The 24,558-nt window shown below is 37.7% G+C and overlaps 2 protein-coding genes across 10 annotated transcripts in view; both read right to left on the reverse strand.

Annotated features, from left to right (window-relative positions):
• GAS2L3 (growth arrest specific 2 like 3) overlaps positions 1-13,190 on the reverse strand; it is a 33,715-nt gene extending 20,525 nt beyond the window's left edge. For 2 of the 3 annotated variants that reach the window (XM_072973173.1, XM_006214368.4), the window contains exons 1-3: positions 13,073-13,190; positions 3,881-3,964; positions 2,928-2,975 (exon numbers count right to left, since the gene is read on the reverse strand). In XM_072973173.1, the coding sequence (XP_072829274.1) occupies positions 2,928-2,951 (24 nt within the window). In that variant the 5' untranslated portion in view covers positions 2,952-2,975; positions 3,881-3,964; positions 13,073-13,190. The remainder of the gene's footprint in view (positions 1-2,927; positions 2,976-3,880; positions 3,965-13,072) is intronic. The other variant, XM_072973172.1, reaches the window with a different exon arrangement.
• Positions 13,191-18,084: 4,894 nt separating this feature from the next.
• The window catches only part of NR1H4 (nuclear receptor subfamily 1 group H member 4), a 102,224-nt gene continuing 95,750 nt past the window's right edge, over positions 18,085-24,558 (reverse strand). For all 7 annotated transcript variants that reach the window (XM_072973175.1, XM_072973176.1, XM_072973179.1 and 4 more), the window contains 2 exons: positions 20,844-20,957; positions 18,085-19,259 (listed from right to left, as the gene is read on the reverse strand). In XM_072973175.1, coding sequence (XP_072829276.1) covers positions 19,021-19,259; positions 20,844-20,957 — 353 coding nt within the window. In that variant the 3' untranslated portion in view covers positions 18,085-19,020. The remainder of the gene's footprint in view (positions 19,260-20,843; positions 20,958-24,558) is intronic.

A 24,558-nucleotide genomic window follows, 5' to 3' on the forward strand; every position in this document is an offset into this window, starting at 1 on the left:
TTAACAACTACTTTGCAGGTTTGTGATAACTTTAAAATAAAAATTTTAAAGCTTTTTTTTTTAAAAAAAAGAGGCATAAGTATAGGTAATATGAAGTGAATCTAGTTCTCTCTTGATTTTTAAATGTAGATAACTTAATTTGAGGTTTCTTTGAGGCAAGTCTTACTGTACCAAATCAAAAGCCACACCACCATCGTTAATCCAGACAAACCTGGAGATGGGAAAAAAGCTGCTTCCAATCTCCTGCGATGAGAAATAAACATGTTTTTTAAAAATATCAAAGGAAAAGAAAAAAAATGAATATATACCACAAGAGGCAAGCTGGAGTAATAAAACTTAATAAAAGTCACCAAAGACAAAGAGAAACATAGTCATTCGAGCAGCATTATTTCAGGTATAAATTGGGGAATGAACTCCTAAATATACAAGGATCCTATAAAGTTGTATGAAAAAGACAAGATGTTGTTTATTTCCCTGAATTCTCTTAGAATTATTTCAAAAGGAGAACAGCAAAGATTTACTATTTAAGTCTTCCCTTTATAAACTTTGTTTCTGTTTGTAATCCCAGGACTCAGTATGAGACCTAGCACGTGGGATGCAGTCAAAAATATTTGTTGAATAGTTGAGGAATAGGTATTAGTAAATGACTCTTTGTACCATCAAAATCAAGATGCATCTTACAATCAATGGTATTTTACAGTCAATAGAATGTTATTTGTCCTTCACTCATTTGGCTGAGCCCACAAAAGGCAGAGAAGATGCAAATGTTTGACAAAGAAACATGTGAATTCATTAGAAAGGTGGTTTTGAGAAAATCCTGTGTGAAAATGTAGAAGCTAACATTAACAAAAGTCATTCTCATTTCTTGCCACATTAGGGAGAAGAGTACTTGGATTTTTCTATAGTTGCAAGCAGAAGACCACAAAAACCTGGGCTAGTCAGTAACATATTAATGTTGTTAAAAGTTAGATGTTAACAACAAAACCTGCATGTATAAAGATTGTTCTCAAACATGCTGAAAGCTGTCATACTGTAGAGATTCGTAACCACAGGTAGTCTATAGATGAACTTGAGTCGGTATATAAACTTACCGTACATTTAAACAAAATTTTATGCCTGTGGACAAAAGGGCCTTTTCTCAAGACAGTTCGTAGCTTTTGTCAGATTCTCAAAGGGGACTATGACCCAAAAGAGATTAGGAACTATAGTTCATTGGTTTGTAGGCTGTATGCTTATTTACTAATCAGAATCAGGGATATAAAAAGGCGCAAGGAAGAACTTAATGTATTAAATTAATAAGAAACCAACTGAAAACAGCTAAGTACTGGCTGTCTCCTCTCTGCAAGGCACTTATGAATAATGAAGCCTAATTAGCAAAGAGGTGAAAACCCTAGAAAGTTCTCACATTCACCAGGGAGAGAAGCAAAAACTTCATAAGAGATGTCAAGAGTGCACTCAAAGTAGACTCAGTAGAGCTGCACCTGTGGAATCTAGATGAGAGAAGGGTTCATGGAACTAGAAGACAAAACTATGGGAAAAAAATCAATCAGTTAAGAAAATATTAATGGCCATTAGGATAGAAATGAGAAAAACACGGTAAATGTGGCAATGATATAAAACACTCTGTAAGGAATCAAGAAAATATAATCAACATGAAACAACATTTCTGAGACCTGGATAAAAAGAGACCAATAGAACTAATCAGATAAAACGTGGTTTTGAGAAATAAAGGAGTCCTGAGCATACTCAGTGTGGATTTGAGAAGACCCATGGGGGAAGAATAAGACCTTCTGGGAGACTGCCATAGACTCCCAGTCCCAAAAGGAAAACAGTATGAAAGTGGTCTTTGTTAGTAGAGCAGGAGATACAGCTGCATAGCATAGTAGGGAGAAGACAGTATCACACTCAGAGTTGTTCTTAACCATTTGATAAATAAGCTATCCTCTCTAGGCTATTATTATCCACTGTTATCTTGATAAGACTTCTTTCTTAATTAGAAAAAAACAGTAAAAAGACTTTCATGACACAGGAATAATCTCCAGTTTTACATCTGGATTATGGTGTTGAACCAATGACACAACCAAACTTCTGAAGTGCCTCCTATGTAACGTGTTATCTCATGGATTCCTCACAACCACCCTGAAAAACAAGTGCTATGATCTTCACCCAGAAGCAAGGAAATGGAGACTCAGACAGCTAAAATAACTTGCCAGAATCTCACAATCAGAGTGGCAGAACTAAAATCAGAAACAAAATCTGATTGACTCGAAAGTTCTCACTTTCCAAGGCAAGTTTTATTATCAGTTGCTTGCATCTTCTAGGTAGACCTTCAATGTGATTTTTATCTTTAAGTTAAAATTCAATCATGCTCCACTTATATCAAAAGAAAGAAAGGATGTAAGAATAACTGCCAACTCTGGAAATCATTCAAATGTAAGATTATTCTGGTTTCTCTGATTATTTCCATCTTGCCTCCCCTCACCCCAAACACAAACTAACCAAAAACCATTCTTTAAAGTTTTAATGTCAGGTTATTTACAGACATTACAAGGCACATGTACAGTTATCTAAAATTAAAAATCTGTATTCGTTTTCAAAGAAAGCTCTTTTAACTACAAATACATACTAGATAGTAACAAGAAGAAAATCACAAAATATTCCAATTCTTTTCCCAGGGTAGTAAAAATAAGATGAACCCACCAATCCTAAGGTATTTTTGATTCTTACAAACATTCAATATAAATGAAAGTTTAAAATTAAAAACTTTTCAGAATTCGACAAAATGTAGTATTCCTGTTATTATAATTTGATGCTTAACAAAGGTACAATAAACACATTTTGCAGTAATTTTAGTATTTTACTACTTATTATAATCTTATTATATTAATCTCAACGTAAATATGTACTTTTCCAAGAAAACCACTTACTTGAATTGCAGGCTGCATGGTCATCTATATTGAAATGAAATTGCTGTTCTGAAAATAGAATAAAACATTAATATGCAGACAACAGTAGTTTTCCTAGTTCCTAAATCCTCAAATTACAAAGAATCTGCTTTACTCTTCTACTTGACTGAAAACCTAAGACTTTTTCTTCTAGTTAAAATAATGTGACTATAGGAGAATTCAATAATACTCCTAGCTTCTTACTTCATAATAGTACTCCTCATTGGAAAGAGGAAAACCTGCAATACACTTTAAAATGTAGTTTCTGGCACTAATATCAGGGTAATTCTTGAAGCATCTGACTAGAAAAATAAAATTAACAATAAAACTTAGCTCATATAAAAGTGTCCTGAATTTCTCCCTATAAACACAATGCAAATATAATGTAAATACAAATATCACAGCAACTTAACTGAAAGTTAAGTATGTCTTAACTGATCTTTATAAAGAGATCATACAAGTTCATCTGAACTTTGTATAAATTCACAAGCTTAACCACATAAGCTGCATCCACCTGATAATAAGGTAATAAACATGAACTTTAACTATGAAACAATACCCAGTGCTTTTCTATAATGATTTTTCTTAAGTTATCTTCTCCATGAGGCACTAAAGACAAAAAACCCAGCAATTTTAATTTTAAAGTACTATTCTTGAAATTTGCAAGAAAAAAAACCCAATTTTAATCAAGTTACATTAGTACCATTCCTTAATGTAGTTAAAGAGGAAAAAGAATGAAGAGCTTAAAAACACCCAGAATAGAGTATAAGACCTAGGACTTCAGATTACTACAGTAGCATAATATTCTAGTCTATTTTTTATTGTAAAGCACAATTAAAACATTGTAAGAAAAAATATAAAATGGCTTATAAGGCTATAATGCTATCAATTTCCAAAGAAAAGTTTATTTTCTCCTCTAAGTTATACAAACATACCTCATGCACAGGGCCAACTACACACTCCACTTTGCTCTCAGGAACAGTTTTTCTGGTGCCAGTGCTGAAGAGGGGTAACCCTAACTGAAAAGAAAAGTCTGATATTACATCTCACATTGTCTTTGCAAAAGGCAAAGGACAGCAGAACTCCCTTCCTGATGTCATTTTTCCTTCTCTCTACCCTCGCAAAAGGCCAAAGTACAACTGAGCATTACTAATGAACTTGTTATGCTTCCCACGAGGTAATTCAGTGGGGAATACATTTTCCTTTAGCATAAATAATCCTTTGTCCCCAACAAAGATCCACAGTAAGAAGCTTCTGAGACCATTTTTAAAAAATGCAGCAAAGAAGCTGCTCCCATTAAAATAAGGAGACCCACATAATCAGACAAGAGCTTTAACAGTTGGAGCTGCCAACCCAAAACAAAAGAAGGCCTAAATTATAAGGAGTGTGCAAATCAAGAACAGTGACACATTCACAAAGAAACTAACACAGGAATGTTTAGTAGTTGCACTTTTTATGGAAAATTCAGCAAAATTAGTTTTATAAAAGAAATGAAGAATTTGTGCACAACCTTCAGTCATAGAACTTTAGCAGAAGAATCTTATATACATATATTTATCTTATAAATATATATATATATTTCCACATTATTCTTCTTACGTAATGGAAAGAACTGCCTTTAAGGTGACAAAACTATAGCCATCCAGATTACCTTTAAAAACAAATTATTTAATAAGTGGTACTCAGATAAGATACTCATGTATCTTTATATGAGAAAAACTGTCATGTACACAAATATATGCTTTTATTGGAAAACATTTATAAACTGGTGAGACTGTATTAGTGAATCATCAGTTAATTCCTGAATATTCATTGTGTCCCAGATACTAAGAGCCAGTTATTGGTATTTTCTAGTCTTTCACTATTCTCTTTCTAAACCATTTTTGGGTCTCAGGCATTTAATTCCAATAGCAGCTTCTTTTCCATAGTTAACCCAGTCCCCAGTCTGCATCACAATTGCAATTCTTGCCTCTTCCTCATTTTATTACCTACTTTTTCCTCTTATCTGTCTTTCCCTAAAAGTCTCAGTCTCTACACTTTTCCCCCACATAAACCAATTATACTGAATCAGCAATTCTTCATTTCTGAAGCTGCATCCTAGTAAGCAATGTTTTGGTTTTATTTTGTTTTTGTCTTTCTGTCTTTCTGAGAAGACTACTTTAATTCTTTGCCATTTTGAGGAGGTCTTTTCCCTTAGATTTAGGGGAAAAAAGAGCTCTCATGTGACCAAGTCCAAACTTTATGCTAACCCTGCTTGGAATCTTTCACAAGACAAACAGCTTATGCAGAGGTCCTAAGTAAAGGATAACATACTTAATCTTTAAAATCTGTAGAAAATGTTAAACGCACAGAATGCGTCCACCCACCAGAAACTTGAACAGGATTTGGGTCTAACCCACTTAACTTAAAACCAGTTTCACCTATGAGGTCCTCAAGATTATTTACGGTAAAGCTCTTTGCACCAATTTGACTTCAGATCATGATGGGGAAAAAATGCCAACCTGTGGAGCTGCTCCTTTATCCTGCAGCTGGAGGCTCTGAAAATGAGTGCACTTTCATTCCTAACCTGCATCATAAGACACGGCGGGGAAAGCACAAGGTAGCCTGCCTCAGTCCAGGTACAAATCGGGGGCACATTTGTAAAAGAATGGCAAAGAAACAAAGAAATAAGGTAAGTTTCTTCAGAAAAATAATAACATTAACTGCCACTGCCACAGATATACATTCAGCACCCAGCCACCAGATTACTGCCAAGATCCGCCAGCTGCTGGGATACGATAAACGCCCAGGTTGGCACAGTGGTTACTGCTGAGCAAGGGGAAGATCAGGGGAGGAAGGCACAGAGGCCTTCCACTGTACCAGGAAGACTGTATTTAGATACGTGGTGAGAACATAGGTGTTATTATACTAGTCTGTATGCCCTTCTGCATGTCAAAAAACATTTTATCATTTTTTAATGCTTCATTTAGATACACAGTTGAAGAAGATATCCTCTCTGATTTGTTCAGGAAAAAACTCCCAACTTTCTCAATTTTAAAATTTGAATTAAATATTCCCTAATTGCCTAATAGAGAAGAAACAAATGCTGCATCCATACTAAACATATTTCATTTTTTTCAAATGTATACTAAAATAACTAAACATAAAGGCTCCAATGTGGTAGTAGAAAGTAGCAGGGGCTTACTGTAAGCCTTAGACTGAGTGGTTTAGAAATGGTTTTGCTGGAGGAAAAACGTGAATTTGAAGGATGGTGGGAATTAGCCAGGGAGAGAGAAGAGGAAGAGTTCTATGCACAGAGAATAATTTTCACGAAGACTCTGAACAAAGCAAGAGTTTGGCACATTCGAGAACTGAAAGGAGCTAGGACGGCTGAAGCATAGGTCACGTGTGGTTTAGGATGGGGTGGAAAGTTAGGCAGTAGCCCCATCACAAGGGGCCAGGTTTAGGAAATTACATTTTACTCTAAGTGCAGTGGGAAGCCACGGAAGAGTTTTAACCAAGGGGGAGACATAATTTAATTCATAGATTTAACAGAGCTCCCTGAGGGGGCTAGGGAAACAGGGGAGTGAAATAGTGATGGGTTTAACAGAGAAAGCAGAGGAGAAAACAGCAGGAGAGGTGCGTAGAGATGTGGGGGAAAGAATTAGGGGAAACAGTGAGAGAGGGAGAAGCAGAGAGTAGAAACAGTGAGAGCAAAGGAAACTGAGCACTCAGGAAACGAGATGGGAGAGGAGCCTGGAAGGAGAAGAGGAGAGAACCCACTGAACAGGACTGACGTCTCCACTGGAGAGAAGTGGATGGATGTGACGTCCATTTTGGGGTTAGACTCAAGACTTGATGATGGTTAGAGATGGAGGGTGAAGGAGAGGGATGTAAGGGCAAAGTGAAGTGTCAAGAACGACTCCTGGGTTTCCAGCTTAAGCAACCGAGCAAATAGAGAGTGGCGGCATTTCCTGAGATGAGGATTGCGGGAGTCTAAACAGACTGAAGCAGGGATGACACAGACAGGGCAAAAGTGCTGGGCTTCGGTCATGTTTAATTTGAGAAGTCTTTAAAGACACTCAAGTGGAAGTGTCAGGTTGGCCGTTGGAAATACTAATCTAGAGCTAAGAAGTTCAGGAGATAGAAATTGTCAGAAAATACTTAGGAGATAAAGCCACTGGAAAGAATGAGATCATTTGAGAAAGAAATGGAGAAAGAGCTGATAAGGGTCAAGTCCTGTAGAAATCCAATGTTTAGACACAGGAGAAAGAGTCAGCAAAGGATCCCTCAACTCGACTAACCCAGGTTTCTAACTCTTGATTTACCTCCTCCCAGTAGCTCTTCCTGATTGGCCTAACTTAGTTCTGCTTACATGTGTAGCTCTTAAATTCACAGAGTATTTCTCCCAATTACTTGTCTTTCCTGTGCCTTGCACTATTTTCTGTTAGTTCCATATATCGCTTGACCAAGTATATTATAAGTTCTTGGACTGCTGCTCAAAGTAGGGTTGAGAGAAGTATTCAAGCTGAAAGTTGAGGAACCCTTTTGGTGGGAGATACATGAACATCTCTAGGAAAAACTGGGTGTTTCTGCCGTAGGTGAAATATTACAGCAAAGCTTGGAAGCAGCCACACAGCAAACAAGTATCTGACAAGAGACCTTTTATTGGTATTATTTATTACTTTCACTTTTATTTACTATGTGACCTGAATTGAGAAATATTTTTGCCTCTTACTGAATACCTCACCAAATATGAAGGTGAAGTATGAGAGTAGTTACTAGTCAAGGTATCAGCAGGTCAAGTGAGCTGCCTGATACAGCAGAGGAATCACTAATAAAAAAAAAAAGACTAAAACTGATGTGTATTGGGCAGAGGGTCCAAATGAACAGACTAGCTGTGCCAATGGGCAAGGACTCTGGGAGCAATGTGCTACTGAGCAATCCACACAGCTGCCTGGTGGACAGGTACAGTTCTATTACATCTTTTAAATAAACCCCATTTGTGGTAGATGGCATAATGATCCCCAAAGAAGTCTATGTCCTAATCTCCAGAATCTGTGAATAGACTGCCTTCCTGGGCAAATTGGACCTTGCAGATTGAGTAAATTAAGTGCCCAAGGAAATGGGAGATTATTGTGGTGGGCTCATTGTAATCACAAGAGTCCTTATAAGGTGGAGTGCAGAAAGATCACAGTCAGAGAAGGTGATGTGAGAACAAGCAGAGGGAGAGAAGGAGATGACAGAGAGGTAGAGAAAGAGAGAGAGAGGTTTGAGTTGTTACACTGCTGGCTTTGGAGAGGAAGGAGCCAAGAAATGTAGGTGTTCTCTAGAAGCTGGAAAAGGGGAAAAAATGAACTCTCCCCTGAAGCCTCTAGAAGGAATGCACCCTACTAACATCTTTTTTTTTTTTAGCTTTTTTCAGATTTTTGAATTCCCAACTGTAAATAATACATTTATGTTGTTTTTAAATCACTAAGTTTGTGGTTATTTGTTCTAGCAGTAATAGGAAATTAATACATATCTTAAGTGAAGGAAGATTTGCACAGAGGGTCAAGACATTTGACCTAGAGAAAGCAGTATATATCTAAAATATGAAGACACAGCAAGGCCAACATGTTGAAGCAATGAGAAAAAGGGCACCCGCTGCATATAGATGCTTAAAAAAAGAAGATGCAAAATTTATAGGTAGAACCCTTTGTGAGTGCTGCGCATTATTATTTATTATTTTTGCTTCTATTTATTGTGTGGCCTGAATTGCTAAATAATTTTGCTATCATCATCAACAACAAATGGCCCTGCCTTTGTATATCTGAGATCATTCATTCACTCATTTAAATATTTAAAAGGTTCCTGGTGTTTACTATCTCAGGGAACAATACCAACATTCACGAACCTACTGGGCCACCCTGATTCCATCCTCTCTCTTTTTTTTTTTTCCTTCTTTTCTCTTACCTCCACCTGCTCCCCAGGTCCCTACCTTACCTCAGCCAAAACAATCAATGGCCATTATCTTGTTGTCTCTACCTTTAAATGTTCTCTCCTCTAAATGACCACTCCTCTAATTCAAGCCACCATCATCCTTCTCCACACTGACTGAAACAGTCTCCAACCAGTCACCCCTTCTCCATCCTTGCATGCCTCCAACCTGCTCTACATGTACTGCAGTCAGAGTGATCCTTTACAAATTCTCATCTAAGGATGTTACTACTTCTACTTCACTGCTTAAAACCCTTAATGGCGCTCCACTGCCTTCAGGATAAAGCCTAAACTGCTTAACAAAGCTATTAAACCCTTATAGGATCCCCTCCAGCCTCATCTCCTCCCTTCCCCTCTTGCCATATTTAACTCATTTTAGCCCCTTCAAGTGCCAAGTTTTCTCATCTCTGTGATCTACCTCCAGGGAATGCTCTCCCTCCTCTCTTCCAGACTCACTCCTACCTATTCTTCCGATTCAGCTCCTCTAAAAAGCCTCCTCCCCAATTTAGGTTGTATAGCACTACATGTTTCTATTTTTACTGTACTATATACTTAAAAAAAAAAAATCCATGAGAGAGTAACATTCTCCATCTACTTCTATGTAGAACTCAGTACTAACATTAGTACCAGAATTACCCCTAAACAATAAATGCTGTATTTATTACTGAAGGAAATATGAAACAATAATAAAATAACTCTGTGTTATTCTTTTAAGATAAAGGCAGCTTCCAAAGCAGGTGAAGACTTTTAAAAGAAAAGAGTAAGTTCCTTATCATTTAATAAAACATCACATGTTATTTGCAAAATACAGAGGCTCTTCATTTGTTGGGAGTCTTTGCTTTTTTATTTTAAAATTTCCTTTTGCAATGTTTGGCAGAGATCCAACCTCAATAACTTAATTTTATATTAGAATTATCAGTTTGTCATAACATTTTGTGGGACACAAAAATTTTTTTAAAAAATTTAAAAATCAGTTTGCCTTTCTATATGATAGACTAAAAGGCTATATGGAAAACAGACACATATACAAACACTAACATAAAGAAATGTAAAACATTAAGTGTTTATTAACAGGAAATGGCTAAACTAGCTTATGAGACATCACAGAGTGGATTCATTCAACCACTTGAAAGAGTAAGATAGAGCTGTGTCTACTGAATGAAAAGATGTCTATTATATGTCATGCAACCAAAAGCAACCTGCAGGACATTATATAATTATGCTACTGGGATTGCAGTGTTTTTTAAACTGTGTGTGTGTGTGTGTGTGTGTGTGTGTGTGTGTGTGCAAAAAAGAAAAACTTCTGAACACAGTTAAATAATTTTTTCAACAATTTTTTTCGTGTATCAAAAATATTAACAAGTCATCCATCAAGGAAAAACAAAAGTCATAATGTTTAAAACTCTATATAAAGTGAGTCGTTCACCATAGCTTATACTTTCTTACAGAAAAGTTTATGTTTTGTGAGAGTAGGCAGAAGTCTCTACCAGTCAGCATGTCAGCAATATCTAGCATGTGACTGATAGTCATAACACTGTAAATTTCCATGACACTTTAAGCAACAAAGATGAAATTACGTTTACTATATCTGCTATATTTTATTACATTCTTTGGAAATTAGTAATTCACTTATGAAATACATGGCAACTTCCTGTTAAAATAATCTACTCTAATAATGTAATATCATGAGAAAACTTTTTGAGTTTGTAGAAGGAGAAACACTAAAGAGCTACAATTATAATTATTGCCTATATCTTGTAAACATTACTTCTGAGGCATTTCTCTCTATGGCAGTTAAATTTCAATTAAAATAGGGCAATTCAAAGTGAGACAACTGACTGACAGACTCAAGTTTCTTTTCTCTCAAATTCTATGTACATCACATGGTTCATTAAGGGTGTAAAGGTATATCTGCTATCAAAGTACAAGCAGCAACAAGTAATAGGAAGAAAGTAAAACAAACACACATACATACAGTCAGGTTACCGTAAGAAAGTAAAATATAACAGTATACATTAACCTTAACCCCTTACTTTCCTCACCAAAGTAAGCTTTTAAAAAGTATTGAAATAACTGAACTTTCATTCTCATCTCCAAACTTAAATTGAATTGACAGGAAAGAAAAAAGTGCTGCTTAGTAAAAATATAGTAAATAAGGAAAGACTAAATGGGAAAATATAAATTAGGTAACATTACTTCTAAACTGACCAATTCTCCAAACATCATTGGACTCATTTGGGTTTTAGTAATAGCATGTATACTGTTGATACTACTCTCTTATCACACAATTTGATTTACTATCACAAGTTATTACTCATTATTTTTAATGAAGTATTCAAAATAAACCCATACCCACTGCAGAAATGAACTTCTCTGTGCAGAGAAGTTGTTTAATGCTGGGAATATAAATGCAAGAGTAGTGTGATACAAAAAAAGAGGCTGGACAGTCTAGACTGATTCTGGGTGGACCTTAGTAGCTTAATTCCTTTCTCTGAGCTTGCGTTTCCTCATCTGTAACATGGAGAAAACACCAACTACAATGCAGGTTTACTAAGAGGTTTAACAGTAATATAAGTAAAGCACCAAACACAGCACCTGACACATTCTGGGTAATAATGCGTTCGATAAATAGAAATGAGTGTTTAGTATGTGCCAGATACAATTTTAAGTGGTTTACATATGTGAACGTAAGCAATGAATGGTAACTACCACTACCCCTGGCACTGCCTTCACCTTCTGCTCCTCTCTGCTCTTTGGGGATAGCTTGAAACTTCTGATTCAAATTAAACAGCACAGAAATAATAATAGCTATGTGTCAGGTACTGTACTAAACTAGTTATATGGATAATTTCATTTGATCCTCACAACCTTCTCATCAATAAGGTAGGAACTGTTATTAACCTCCTTTTATAGAGTAGGAAATTTAGCCTTAGAAAGATTAAATAGGTCACACAATAAAGTCTGACTTCAGAGCCCCAATGCTTAGCAACTCTGTTACACTAAAAAGGAATATTACTTTTAATTCATTAGTGTCAAGATAGCAGAGATACCTGTTATTCAAAGTCCGTTGGTTTTTATTGACTTTTTGAAACTGATGAGTCAGACAAGCAACAATCTATCAGGATCTACGCTAGACCGTCACCAGAGTTTCCACTTTTTCTTTCAAACCCATTTCCATCGCCTCTAAAGGGGAATATGCGGTGGTGAGAATTCCAATTTCTAATCATTTAAGTGCCAAGTGAAGTGATTAGATAGCAGTTCACAAACTGCTCATTTTCTAAGAGAATAGTTGTGAGCACTCTCCATATAAAAGCAGCAAAGCCCAAACTCTGACCTAGACTGGTCCTGTGAAAAAAAATCGCTTTGCTTAATAACGACTAATCAGCTTCTCCACTAGACATATCACAAAGCACTCTAAATCCATAAAATTCAATCCCTTGGTTTGAAAAGATTAGTTAAGAACTAGGAGTGACTGCATGGGAAAGCACGCCGTCCAAAACTTTCCTCCGACTTCCAAGGCAATCTACAAGCTCCCCCACAACGCAGTCCTTCAAACCGAGGGGTGTGGGTGGGAAAAGCATCGCGCAGAGCCTCCGGTTACAGCCCCTTGTTCCGGCCATCTGGGCTATGTGGGTGGGCCTTGCGTGGACTGGAGGGAACAACAGGGAAGAGACTGTAAACTCCGCCTGAGCGCAAAATGACTATTCTTTCAAGGTCAGTGACTTCAACAATACTTCTCAACGTTGAGGAATCAAGTGACCCTGTTATGTGCTAGGTGCTTGGAAATGAGGAGAGGCGACACTACTTCAGCCTCAACTCTCTTTGGATTCTAAGGCAGCGCAACAGCGGGTCGATACCTCCTCCCCAGCCTAGTGCACCCACACCTGAGAGCGCCCGCCCCAGCACACCTGTTGCCCCTCACATCGCACGGGGTGGGAAGAGGAAGGCAGGCCTAACGTCACCGTGACGGGCCCAAGGACCAATCAGAGCACGCGACTCCCGCAGAGGGCCAATCGCACGGCGTCTTGGATCCCGCGGCCCCGACCGAACCACCGCTTCGACTCCGCTGAGCTTGAGGGGCTTATGGAACGCAAGCTGAGGCGCGGCAGCCCCGAGAAGGCTAGTAAAAGTTCTCGAAGATAAGAGAAGGCAAACAGGGAAGTACTCACCCGCCCAGGCGCAGGAGGGTCACGTCTCCCTGCGGGGCCACATCTCGCTCAATCTCTGCCTCGCCGGCACGCCCCTGACCAACCGCCGCCGCCGCCTCTGCAGCCTGCGCCTCAGGGTTCTCGGCGGTTCGCCACCGCCTGTTTCGAAGGAACCAATCAGCGGAGAGGGGCGTGGCCGTGTGCCCCGCCCACAGGCCGCCCCGGGAGCACGCGACCTGCGAGCGTCTCAGGCAAGGGGCGCCCTGCCTCCCACCTCCTGGAGTCTCACAATCCTAGGGGCCAAGCCCCTTTTTTCACTGAAAATGGCTTGGTCACAGAGCATGTCCTCTGATCTGGCCCCTCAGCGACAACAACAAACCCGTTTGTCTCTATTGGCAGGAGAAATAAATCGACCTCTCTAAGCATCCTGAAATGTTGTGGTGTAGAGTTGCCCTGAGTTTTACCCTGATCTGTTTAGAGCCCGTCCCAGTCCTAAATCCACCCAAGATCTGGCTGTACTGAGGGCGCCACGGGTTTCCGGATGCAAACTGTCACGCTGCAGGCATGGGAGTCCTGTGAGCAGTGTGGGAAGAGAGACGGAGAGGAATCTAGCTCCAGGCCACAACTGAAAGCAAAAAGAGGATGTTGCCCTTTCCTTCTGGAAACCCCAGAGCGGGGGGGAGGGGGAGGTAGGATTAACCTCAACATAATGAGAGATGTTTGCTAGCTCCCAGGGTTGAGGTAAAGTGGGGACTGGTCTTGACTGTAACAAAAGATAGGTCTGTGATAACTGAATGTGACTTGTTAATATGGGGGGTCGGGGACGGGAACCAGTGCCAACAGCCTGAAAGTCCAAACCTTTCCCCTCTTCTTAGTTTTATTTTGTCAAATCATGTCACCTCTCTGGGCCTCAGTTTCCCATTTGTAAAGAGTGGAATCGACCTGGAATGATGCTGTCTAGTATTTATTCCTTCCTTCATCAAAAACACTGAGGAGGAACTGTTGCTCCCTGAAGAGACTAAAGTGAAGAAGACAGTCCTTGCCTTCAAAGTGCTCAGCAACATGGCAAAGACTCAGTGGAAGGCTGTGAAAGGAACACCTCACAGGCTTGGAGAGTGATGGTCAGAGGCTTGAAAGGTTGAACTTTGAAGGATGAACAGGAGTCTGCCAAGAGAGAGGATAATTAGGAGTAAGGAGTGCTTGCTACGCAGAGAGAACAACCAGCTTCCAAGGGATGTGAGAGCACCTGCAATGTTCTGGGAATAGTAGTTTTGAATGACTAAAGTTTGGAGATTTAGAGGTAGATCAGGCTGAAGGAGTAAGCACAGATTAAAGCCCTGGTAGTCACTAAGAAATTTAGATTTTTCCTGCAAGCAATTGTGATATTTGTGTTTTAGGGGGAAAAATCATTTTGGAGGATTTTTGAAGACTGGCAGCAATTGTAAAACTTAAAAGATGACAATTACGTAAAGTAGCTCAGAGTGGATAGTGAAAAAGAGGTGTCTGGAGATACCTAAGAGGCTTATTTACCTGGACTTAGTATCTTGTAACAGTGATGCCAGTCTAAGGAACACAGGGAAAACAACTATAGGGGAAAGAATAATGCATTTGGGTGTGTGGGTGTGTTAACTTTGAAATGTGAGGGGAACGTGAAGGTAGAAGTGTCCAGAAGATGGTTGGAAGGTTAGGTCTGAAGCTGGTTGAATTAGTCTGTGCAAGAGATACAGATGTCAGAAGTTAATTCAAAACTGTTAAGCACTTTCTCTGCACCAGACTCCATCCTAAGCACAGGGGTCCTGTTCTCAGAGAGCTTACCTTCTGGGTTAGGTGAAGATGGTCATCAAAAAGTTGACATTTAAGTGCTAATTGAACCTGATGCTCAATAGTGGTTGCTCCTTTTTTCACTGATGTCTATCGCAGAAGCCGTTGCTGCCCATGACTACAATAGACCTATTTTCACAGGACTGGTTGTTCAAATCAACCGGTTTTAAAATGTTTCTATGTGAAACTAAAGGACAATTTGTCATACCATTTCATTTAGCCAAATTTCAAGTGGAGTTGTGACTTTAAATTGGGTTAGTTGAGCCCTAATATCAAAATATGTACACGTCTTTGTAAAACCTTAAGAATAAGTAAATTGTTATACAGATCTTGTTTGAGTCAGTAAACAGTTCCTTTAGTTTCTTACATGCATCTATATACCTAAATATTTTCATACCACTTACTAAAAATTGAAACTGTGCTATATAAAGTATGTACACATCCTCTCTCCCTCTAATGTGTGCATGTGCGCACACTCACACAAACACACCACTTAGTATTTCTCTAAACCATTTGCTGAAACTTTGGCAGCAGGGTATTTTTATGGTTGCTTTCTTTTTACTCTCATTGTCTATTTGATTTGTCTTGGTAACTCCTCTACCTTATAAAGGTATAGGACAGTGTATCTGGAAAGTGAATCTGGAGTCAGGAAATCTGTGCAAATCACTTGTAAGTCCATCTTCCTCACTGGTTAAACATGGGGACTGGGTGAGAAGTTCCCTTCTAGATGCTTTGATTCTTCTAATTTCCTTCTAGTTGCTTTTCCCTAATGTGTAAAAAAGAAAAAAGTTCTTGTTGCTCTCTCAACCTCACTTTTACTTGAATTCCCAGTTAGTACCCCACTCACTAAGCCACTCGTCATCTTACCCACCTTGATTTTAACACTGCAATTAGTAATTGAGGGTTTCACCTAATAAGCTGCAATCTCCTTTGATGTGTAGATTTTCTAATTGGTGGTTAGGTTAATAGCAATGTTTTAGATGGTCTCATTTAAAATTGGCATGGTTGTAAAATGCAAAGCAAGCCTTACCAGTTTGCTTCCATCAGATAAAGTATTTTAGTTCTGACATTCTCAAAATTTTGATGATGTGCCTCACTTTAACAAAGCATCATGTTTGGAATCTAAATTTTTAAACATATCACATTAGGAATATCCATTCACCTGACTAAACATCTCTATAAAATGCAGAAGTCTCTCATAATCATATAATCCTTGGATATTGAAATATGATTTGGGTTTTTCACAGCCCTACAAGAATGCTCTATTGCTTTAAATATACTGTAGTTGTTCGAGGTGTTTTGTTTTTGTTTTCACTTTTGATTGGTTTATTAGTTATTTTGTTCTGCATTTTGTAGTTTCTGCTGTTGCTGTTTTTAATGCTTTGAAATTATTGACTATCAGTCTATGGATTGTGCCTTGTGTGAACTACTGGGTGAAATTTGGGGGCAATAGAGATCTTGATTCATTCACAATTAAACTACTCATTCAGCAGATAATTTATTGAGAGCCAACTACATTAAAAACAATACTAAGTTCTATCTTAAAGGAATGTTACTGATTTACATTAACAAATATTATCTGTAAGTAATTCAATGATATAAAATTTTATAACAACAGTTGTGATTAATACTAAAATGTTACATCTATATAGTGGATTGAATAGTGTCTCCTCCAAAATTCATGTCCACCTGGAACCTCAGAATGTGCCCTTATTTGGAATTAAGATCTTTGCAGATGACCCCCTTTTCAGGTTCAGTAATGTGCTAGATGGCTCACAGAATTTGGGACAGCAGTTAACTATTACCAGTTTATTGTAAAGGCTACATCTCAGCAACAGTCAAATGGAAAAGACACATGGCATAGGGAGGAGGGCATGGAGTTCCATGCTGTCTCCCACACATCGCCCTCTTAGCACCTCACTATGTTCAACAACCCAGAAGCTCCCCAAATGCCATCATTTGGGGGTTTATATGGAATCTCCATTACATGAGCACGATAGATTAAATCATTGGCCAATGGCAATTGACCTAAATCTCTGGGCTCTTCTCCCCTCCCCAGAGGTCTAGGGACAGGACTGAGAGTTTTAATGCTCTAATCACATGGCTGGTTTCTCTGGGAGCCATTCCCCACCCTGAAGTATCTAGGGGCCCACCAAGAGTCACCTTATTAGCATAAACTCAGGTATGGTTGAAAGGGGTTTGTTATGAGTAAAGAAAGATGATCCTATCACTTAGGAAATTCCAAGAGTTTTAGAAGCTCTATGTCAGGAACTGGGGGCAAAGACCAAATATCTATTTCTTATTATATCACAACTAGTTTTCCACATGAGAAGCATTATTTGCTATTACAAGGCCTTAACCACTTGAATAAACCCATACCTACAAGGTTAGCTCCTAACTCTGCCTACAGTACCCCCTCAGTTCCAGCTTATTTCCCACCACCTTTCCTACAGATGCCTTAGGATCTGGAAACACCGAACCGCACTCAGGTCCCAACAGGCTCTACTCCTTCAGGCATTCAGAAATTTACTTTTGTGTCTCTTAAACATCCTTTCCTCACCACCCTCTTCCCTGGTGGGTCTAACTTCCCATTTGCTGCTCATTCATCAGCTAAAATCCCTTTACACAGTGGATACTGATGCCTTCGTTCTGCAGTGGTGAAACCGAGGCTTAGCAAGGCACTGGGCACCCTCTCCCCTCGTCCCCCACCCCCGCCGCTCTGAGACTGCTTGTGGTCTCTAACATCAGCACAACTCCCCTGCCTCCCTCCTTTTGCTCCTGTCACCCCTTTCACCTTTAATCCCCTTCCCTCTTACCATGACCCATGGAGTCCTGACTATTCTTCCAAGCTCTGGGAAAAGGCAACCTCCTCTGTGATATTTTCCCAGGTAAGCCCAAAGCACTTTCCGCTGCTCGTCTTTGTAAGCCCCTCTAGGCAGTTACTGTGTCAATCATCTTTGTATCTCCCAAGGAATTTAGCACAAGGATCTTATACTTAGAGAGACTCAAGTCTTTTTTGTTGTTGTAGCAAATGGAATCCAGCTGATTTTAGCCGCAACTCACTTTCTTTACTACTGACTAGCCTTTATTAGGACTTCAGGGTTACCCTAGTATTTAATTTTAAAAAAGAAATAACAACAAAAACCCCCAAAAAACCTCTTTGCTTGCTAAGCAAGCTCAATTTTGCATGATTTCAGGAGAAAGGGAGCCCATTATTTATAGAAGGTGTTTTATTGTAATCACCAAAGGATAATGGGGATAGTAATGCAACAGTATGACAATGAAGGAAGGAAATGAACTAACTCCTGCTTTGGGGGTAAGTATACAACAGCTGTGCATCCAGCTGAAGGAGTGTTTTCCAAAAGCAAAACAAACAAAAAAGATTAATTACATGCACTGAAGCCAATAGGGAGCACTTTTAAGAGAAAAAAGGGAATGTCCCATTGCTGGAGTTATCTGCATACTCTGAATTTGTAAATGATGCCTCAAGACCCTAACTATGGAAAGCGTTTGCTTGAGCAAGGAATAATTTATTTTAGAATCATTAACTTTTCTGTATGCTACTCTCCTTGAACTTCAAAGAAAAGGAAATAATCAGGGGGCTATTACGAATGAATGACTATTTACCAGGGCTTCCAGGAAGGAGAAAAACACCATTTATGTTGGAAGAGTTTATCTTTTTGTAAATTACCCCCTCAGACTCAATAGGATGTCATTCATCATTTAAAGAAATAAGTTTGCATATGTTTCAAATCTTATTCTCAAAGAAAAGCCTATTGCCATTATGTTCAGTTTATTGCCAAAATTGAACACAACTCTTAATAAAATATATGCAATATGGTAAGATGAAGAGCAAAATGAGATTTTCCCTATTTCAGCAGATAGACTTGAAGTAATGATCACTTTAAATAGGTAAACAGGGCATGCCAATTCAAATGATAGATTCCCTGAAGCCTTGTAAAATATAGTGTAGAGGAGGTATTTCTACCTGGCCCCATATTTACAATTGTGGAAGTTATAGAACTACTATATAAATATTGATGAAAATCCTTGTGTGAAACCAGGTACAAATGAAATAAAGGAAAGTTATATATAAGATTTATATTATGAAGAAACTGACGAGCTAGACCTTGCCCCTGCAATGCTCATCACTGTACGTCCCAGATTTCACAGAGAAGCGGGGTAAACTTGTGGTCATTCACTCTCCATGACATAAGCATTTCTGCATGGTGATGGTTGAATGTCCGCAACTCAGTTAGGCGACCCAGGAGACAGGCAAAATGTTGAGGATTTTCAGGCTGGTGAATCTTGCACAACTTTTGTAGAACATCAAGCAGTGGTTCTTGAAGCTTCTCTATGGCCTCTCTGTCCTTTATATATTGTCTATCTGTTTTGAGTTTAAAATAAAATGACCAAAAAAAAAAGTCATCATTTGGAATAACTACAAGAATGTTAACTTTTTTGAGTGTAACTTATAAATATTGTACACTTAAAATGTACAAATTAAGTGTTCAAACTGATGAATTTTTATATATGTATAAATGTTTTATATATATATATGCATAAATGAATATATATGAATCTATTCATATATATTCATGTAATCACAACTAGATCAAGCTATAGAACATTTACTGCCCCCAAGAAGCCTCCCTAAATTCTCCTTCCAATCAGTGAATCCAAGGTAACCTCTATGATAGACATAAGCATCATTTCTAGTGGGTACATTCTGAGAAGTGGAATTGCTGGATCATAGGGGATATACACATGTAACTTTAGTATGTACTGCTGAAAAGTTTTTCTTTTTTTAACTGTAATTTCTTATGGTAAAACAAACTAACAACTAGCTCCTGCCTCAGTATCATGTATAAAATTCATTTAAGGCTAACATTGTAAGGGGGTGGGGAGTGGGAAGAGATAGACTGGGATTTCAAAACTGTAGAATAGATAAACAAGATTATACTGTATAGCACAGGGAAATATATACAAAATCTTATGGTAGCTCACAGAGAAAGGAATGTGACAATGAATATACATATGATCATGTATAATTGAAAAATTGTGCTCTACACTGGAATTTGACACAATATTGTAAAATGATTATAAATCAATAAAAAGTGTTTAAAAATAAATTAAAAGCCAAATTTAAAAAAACTTAAAAATTAAAAAAAAGGCTAACATTGTAATTAAGCCTTACAAATCATGAACACGGATGGCATCAGTTACTTCCAAATAATTAAAGTAATCAAAAAATACAGATTTTATGTACATAGGTTTTCATTTCAACATTGTTTAAAACAACAACAACAAAAATTGGAAGCATCCTAAATATCCAAACATGGTAATAATTGAGTAAATGATTGTACATCAACACAATAGAATATGATGCACATATTACAACAAACTTTTACCAACATAATTTTTAATCACATGAGTAAACTAAACTTAAAGTCAGTGTGTTCTTTATTATGTTAAAGAAAAAGTATGTAATTTCATTTATGTCCTTGCTCAGATTTCAACCCCTTAGAAAAGCCTTCCCTGACCACTGATTATAACAGCATTTTGCTGCTACTTTCTTTCCTTATACGCTCATCTTTCTTTTTTTTGCAGCACTACCACCTCCAGAAAATTATTTTCATTTGTTGCTTCATTTATTGTCTTTCTCACCCTAGTAGAATGGATGCTCTATGTAGCTGTATCCTGCCTGTTCCATTGCTGCTGTATCTCCCAATACCTAGAACCACGTATAGTGTGTATAAGGTGTTCAAGGCGCAATTACTGAATGAATGAGTGTGATGCTTGGAAAAAGGCTGAGAGGAACTATACTGAAATATTAATGGATAAATTTGAGTGATGGAATTATAAGCTATTTTGCTTTTTCTTTATGTTTCTGTTTTGCAGTGTTACTACTATACTTGGGGGGAAGAAACCAACAGAAGGCATAAAAATAAAAATGTAACATTGAAATTACCTGGAGAGAGGATAACAATTGCTGTAAGCAGAGCATACTCTTCTTGAGTCATTTTCAATTCTGCAACACTTTTATAAAAACTAAACATAGGTGTTATATATTCATCGGAGATGCCTATGGAGGAAAGTTAAAAAATTGCAAAGGCATAGTAAAATTTTTGAATGACTGAAAAGTATAAAACTACATGTTATATACACATACACATATTAGTATTTATACCCATATGCACACATTTAAGTACTGACTATATATTAAATGTCCCAGCCAAAAGCAAGGCATTGCAGAGAAGATCAGTTAACCAAATCCTCAAAGTATGACCTAATCAATGATTTGTATGTCTTTGATTTTGGCAGTGCCTTTGTTTTAGTCACTACTGTGTGACAATAAATAATCTTCATGAATTGCCAAAAGAATCTCTGGACTTCACCATGTTCTAAATGGGGCTTAGTTCAATCTTTTTAATATTACTACCTATAATCAAGGCAGAGATAGCATCTTAACCGACAAACAGAAGTATAAACAACTCTACTTCAGTCCAGAAGTGTAAACAACTCTACTTAATACATTGGCTAGGGTTCTTACCAGAGTTCTGATTTCTCTCTGAAATACCAAAACTGTTTATCCATTGCCTACTAGGCAATGGTACTTGGCTGTTCTCCAAACTCAGTGTATCCAAAATCAAAGATACCATGTATGGAGATAAATTCTTCATCTTCCTCAAAATCCACTCCTTTCCTGCTGTTCACGTTCTCAGTGATTGGTGTCCTTGCTGACCCAATTGTCCCCACCTGCCCCAAGATTCAGTCTCCCTCTAACTCAGTCAGGTGCCAAGTCCTGTGGATTTGAACCCTCTTCACCACGCCTTGACTTGGTTTAAGTCTTTATTTCATCTGGATTATTGCAATTGCCTCCTCATTGGTCTTCCTGTCTTCAGTGTGTTCCACTTCAATCCATCCTAGAATCACCTTGCTAAAATTCAAACCACACCCTGTCTCCCCCAGTTCTAAATATAAATAAATATAAATCTTCAAAAACTTTGTGGCTTTTGACATAAATGTTTTTCCTTTTTACACAGGAAACTCTATGACCTATCCACTGCCTTTCCTACCACCCACTACTCACCCACATGGTAACAATAGGGGTTTACCTCTATTGAGTACTCATTATGTAGAAGGCACTGTTCTAAGCACTTCTTATGAACTCATTTAATCCACTCTATTATGTAAGTACAGAGAAGTTACATAACTTATAGCTGGTGAGAGGTGGAACCATGATTCAAACCAAAGCCAGTAGGCTTCAGGGTCTGGTTCTTAGCTGTGACTAAGAGGTACCATTTTTCTATTACACAGCCTTTACTCCAACCATGTTAAGGTCTTGGGAGTTCCCTAAAAAATTCTCATTGCCCAGTTTTGTACATGTTGTTCTCTCTACTTGGAATACCTTCCTTCTCCTGTATAATTCACTCCTCTTGATAATTTAAGATTTCTTTCTGCCACTTTCTCCATTCATTCAATGACTATCAGTTTGGTGCCTGTTCTGTGCATGGCTCCACTCCAGAAGGGGTTTGACTGGGGAATTGTGGAGACAGAAAAAAAAAAAAGATGATGATATGACTTATGGATGAATTAAGATGAAAATGAGTTCCTCAGCATTGGTCCACATGAGAAAAGACTACTCCATTCTGTCCCAAACCAGACCTAGAACTTTAGAGCTTTGGTTGAACCACATCAGAATAAAATTGGACTCCAGATGGTAAAAAGTATAATTATCACTTATTACACTTCATGGAATCACAAAGTCTGAATCCTCATCTTTAGACAAATCTAAATAATCTTCTTAAACAGAATCCTTGGCCTTTCTCTCGAGTCAAAATTGCACATTTCTCTCCCCTTTGATGTTCAATTCTTTAATTGACCCAGTGGGCTCTCTCAACAACAGGGTCTTTTTTTGAGCAACCTGGGGATGACATCACATGGAAGATTGCTCTCTATCCAGCTGTTACAGATTAAACTGAATACCCATGACCAAACTAGATACAGCTTAAAATTAAGAAAGTTGGAGTATGTGACTCTGGGACTACTAGTCCCGATTTCCAACAAACATACTGGTTTGGAGGTGGTGAGCTTGAGTTTAAAATCTCACCTATGACTTGATCTTGGGCACATTTCTTAAACTCTTTAAGCCTCAGTTTTCTCATCTGTGCAATATGAGTTGTAACAATTGTACCATATAATATATGTAGATTGCCTAGCACCATGCCAGGCTCATGGTAAACCGTCAATAAATGTTAGAGCAAATAATCATAATAAGAAATATTATTACTGTTATTCAAGACATTTGAGTCAACACTTTAGTTCCATCTTAATCTCCAATTAAGGTCATTTACTTTTGTGTTTACAAAGCTCTCTTTTTGTTTTGTTTTTACATTCTGCAGCTTCCTAGGGATATATATAAATTGGCTGATCGGTGATTTGCCTCAGTATTTTTCTAGGTATTAAGGCTAAGCTAAGGTCTGTATTTCTTGAGAAGGCTATTCTTTTTTAATCTTCAAATTTCAGTATTCAGGTACTATGTGCATTAGTTATAGTTATGTAAAATAATAATTCATGACTGTGTCATTACTTTAAATAGTATATGAGGATTTGAAGATTAAAGGCAACTGATTCGAAAATATTTATGAATTCATCTTTGACTACCTCATGTCCTATTTTGTCTTTCTATATCCCTTCTCACCCTCCAAAGATGAATCTCCATTAGCTATCTATGCAGTTATTATTTTTAGAAAAAAAATAAGCTAAAATGTTTATTACAATTGGTCATCTTATGCATGTTGTAAAGACAAACAGTGAATACAGAAAAAATACAGAAAATAAGTAATAGAGTTTTTAAAAAATTATTTTCCTACAGCATAGATAAAATATAAACCTGCTTTTGAATTAAGAGTCAATAAACAGAATTAACCACGCCAGCATAAACAAAGGGGTGTTTTTTAAGTGTTTATGAGCCAGCAGTTTCTAACGTAAGACATGTAACAATCGCATCATCCTGAAGGGGCAGTCTTTTCCTGCTTTCCTGCTTCCTCCTTTCTGAAACTTGCTCTTATGGCACAGTAGTTGACTTTTGGTCACAAGAGGGCGCTGTTTTCTAACTTAATCACAAAGACTCATGGAAAAGTTCAAAGTTGTAAAAAATCATTGCTTCTGCTTCTCCGTTTACTGTTTTCCTTAAAAAAAAAAAAGAGGTCTGTGATTGATAAATTAATTGTCCAATGATAAGAAATATTCTGAGAGAATAACCATATGATAGGATTAACACTATGCTGTTTTAAGTTATTTTCAATGTAAAATAACTTTAATTTTATTTATTTTCTTTTATTTCCTAATTAACTTTTTTGTTTTAATTGGGGACAAAAACAGAGCAGAGGTGTGTGTGTGTGTATGTGCATGTGTATTATACACACGTATGCATATTATACAAGGTATCCTTGTTAGGTTAGGACAAGGACAAGTTCAAATTTTGCTTTCTCTGTGGAGCTTTCCTTGTCACCATGAAGCAGAATTACTTGATCCCTTCTGTATGTTCAGTTCTATTGTACCTATCATAATTCATATCTCTCCCTCCATTAGAGTGTGAAATACTGTACACATTTATGAAAGGAAGAGTCAGCTGCTGTATCCCCAGTGCCTGGCACACTGCCTGGCCAATAAAAATGTTT

This window comes from Vicugna pacos, chromosome 12 (genome assembly GCF_048564905.1).
Source record: "Vicugna pacos chromosome 12, VicPac4, whole genome shotgun sequence".
Classification (NCBI taxonomy): domain Eukaryota; kingdom Metazoa; phylum Chordata; class Mammalia; order Artiodactyla; family Camelidae; genus Vicugna; species Vicugna pacos.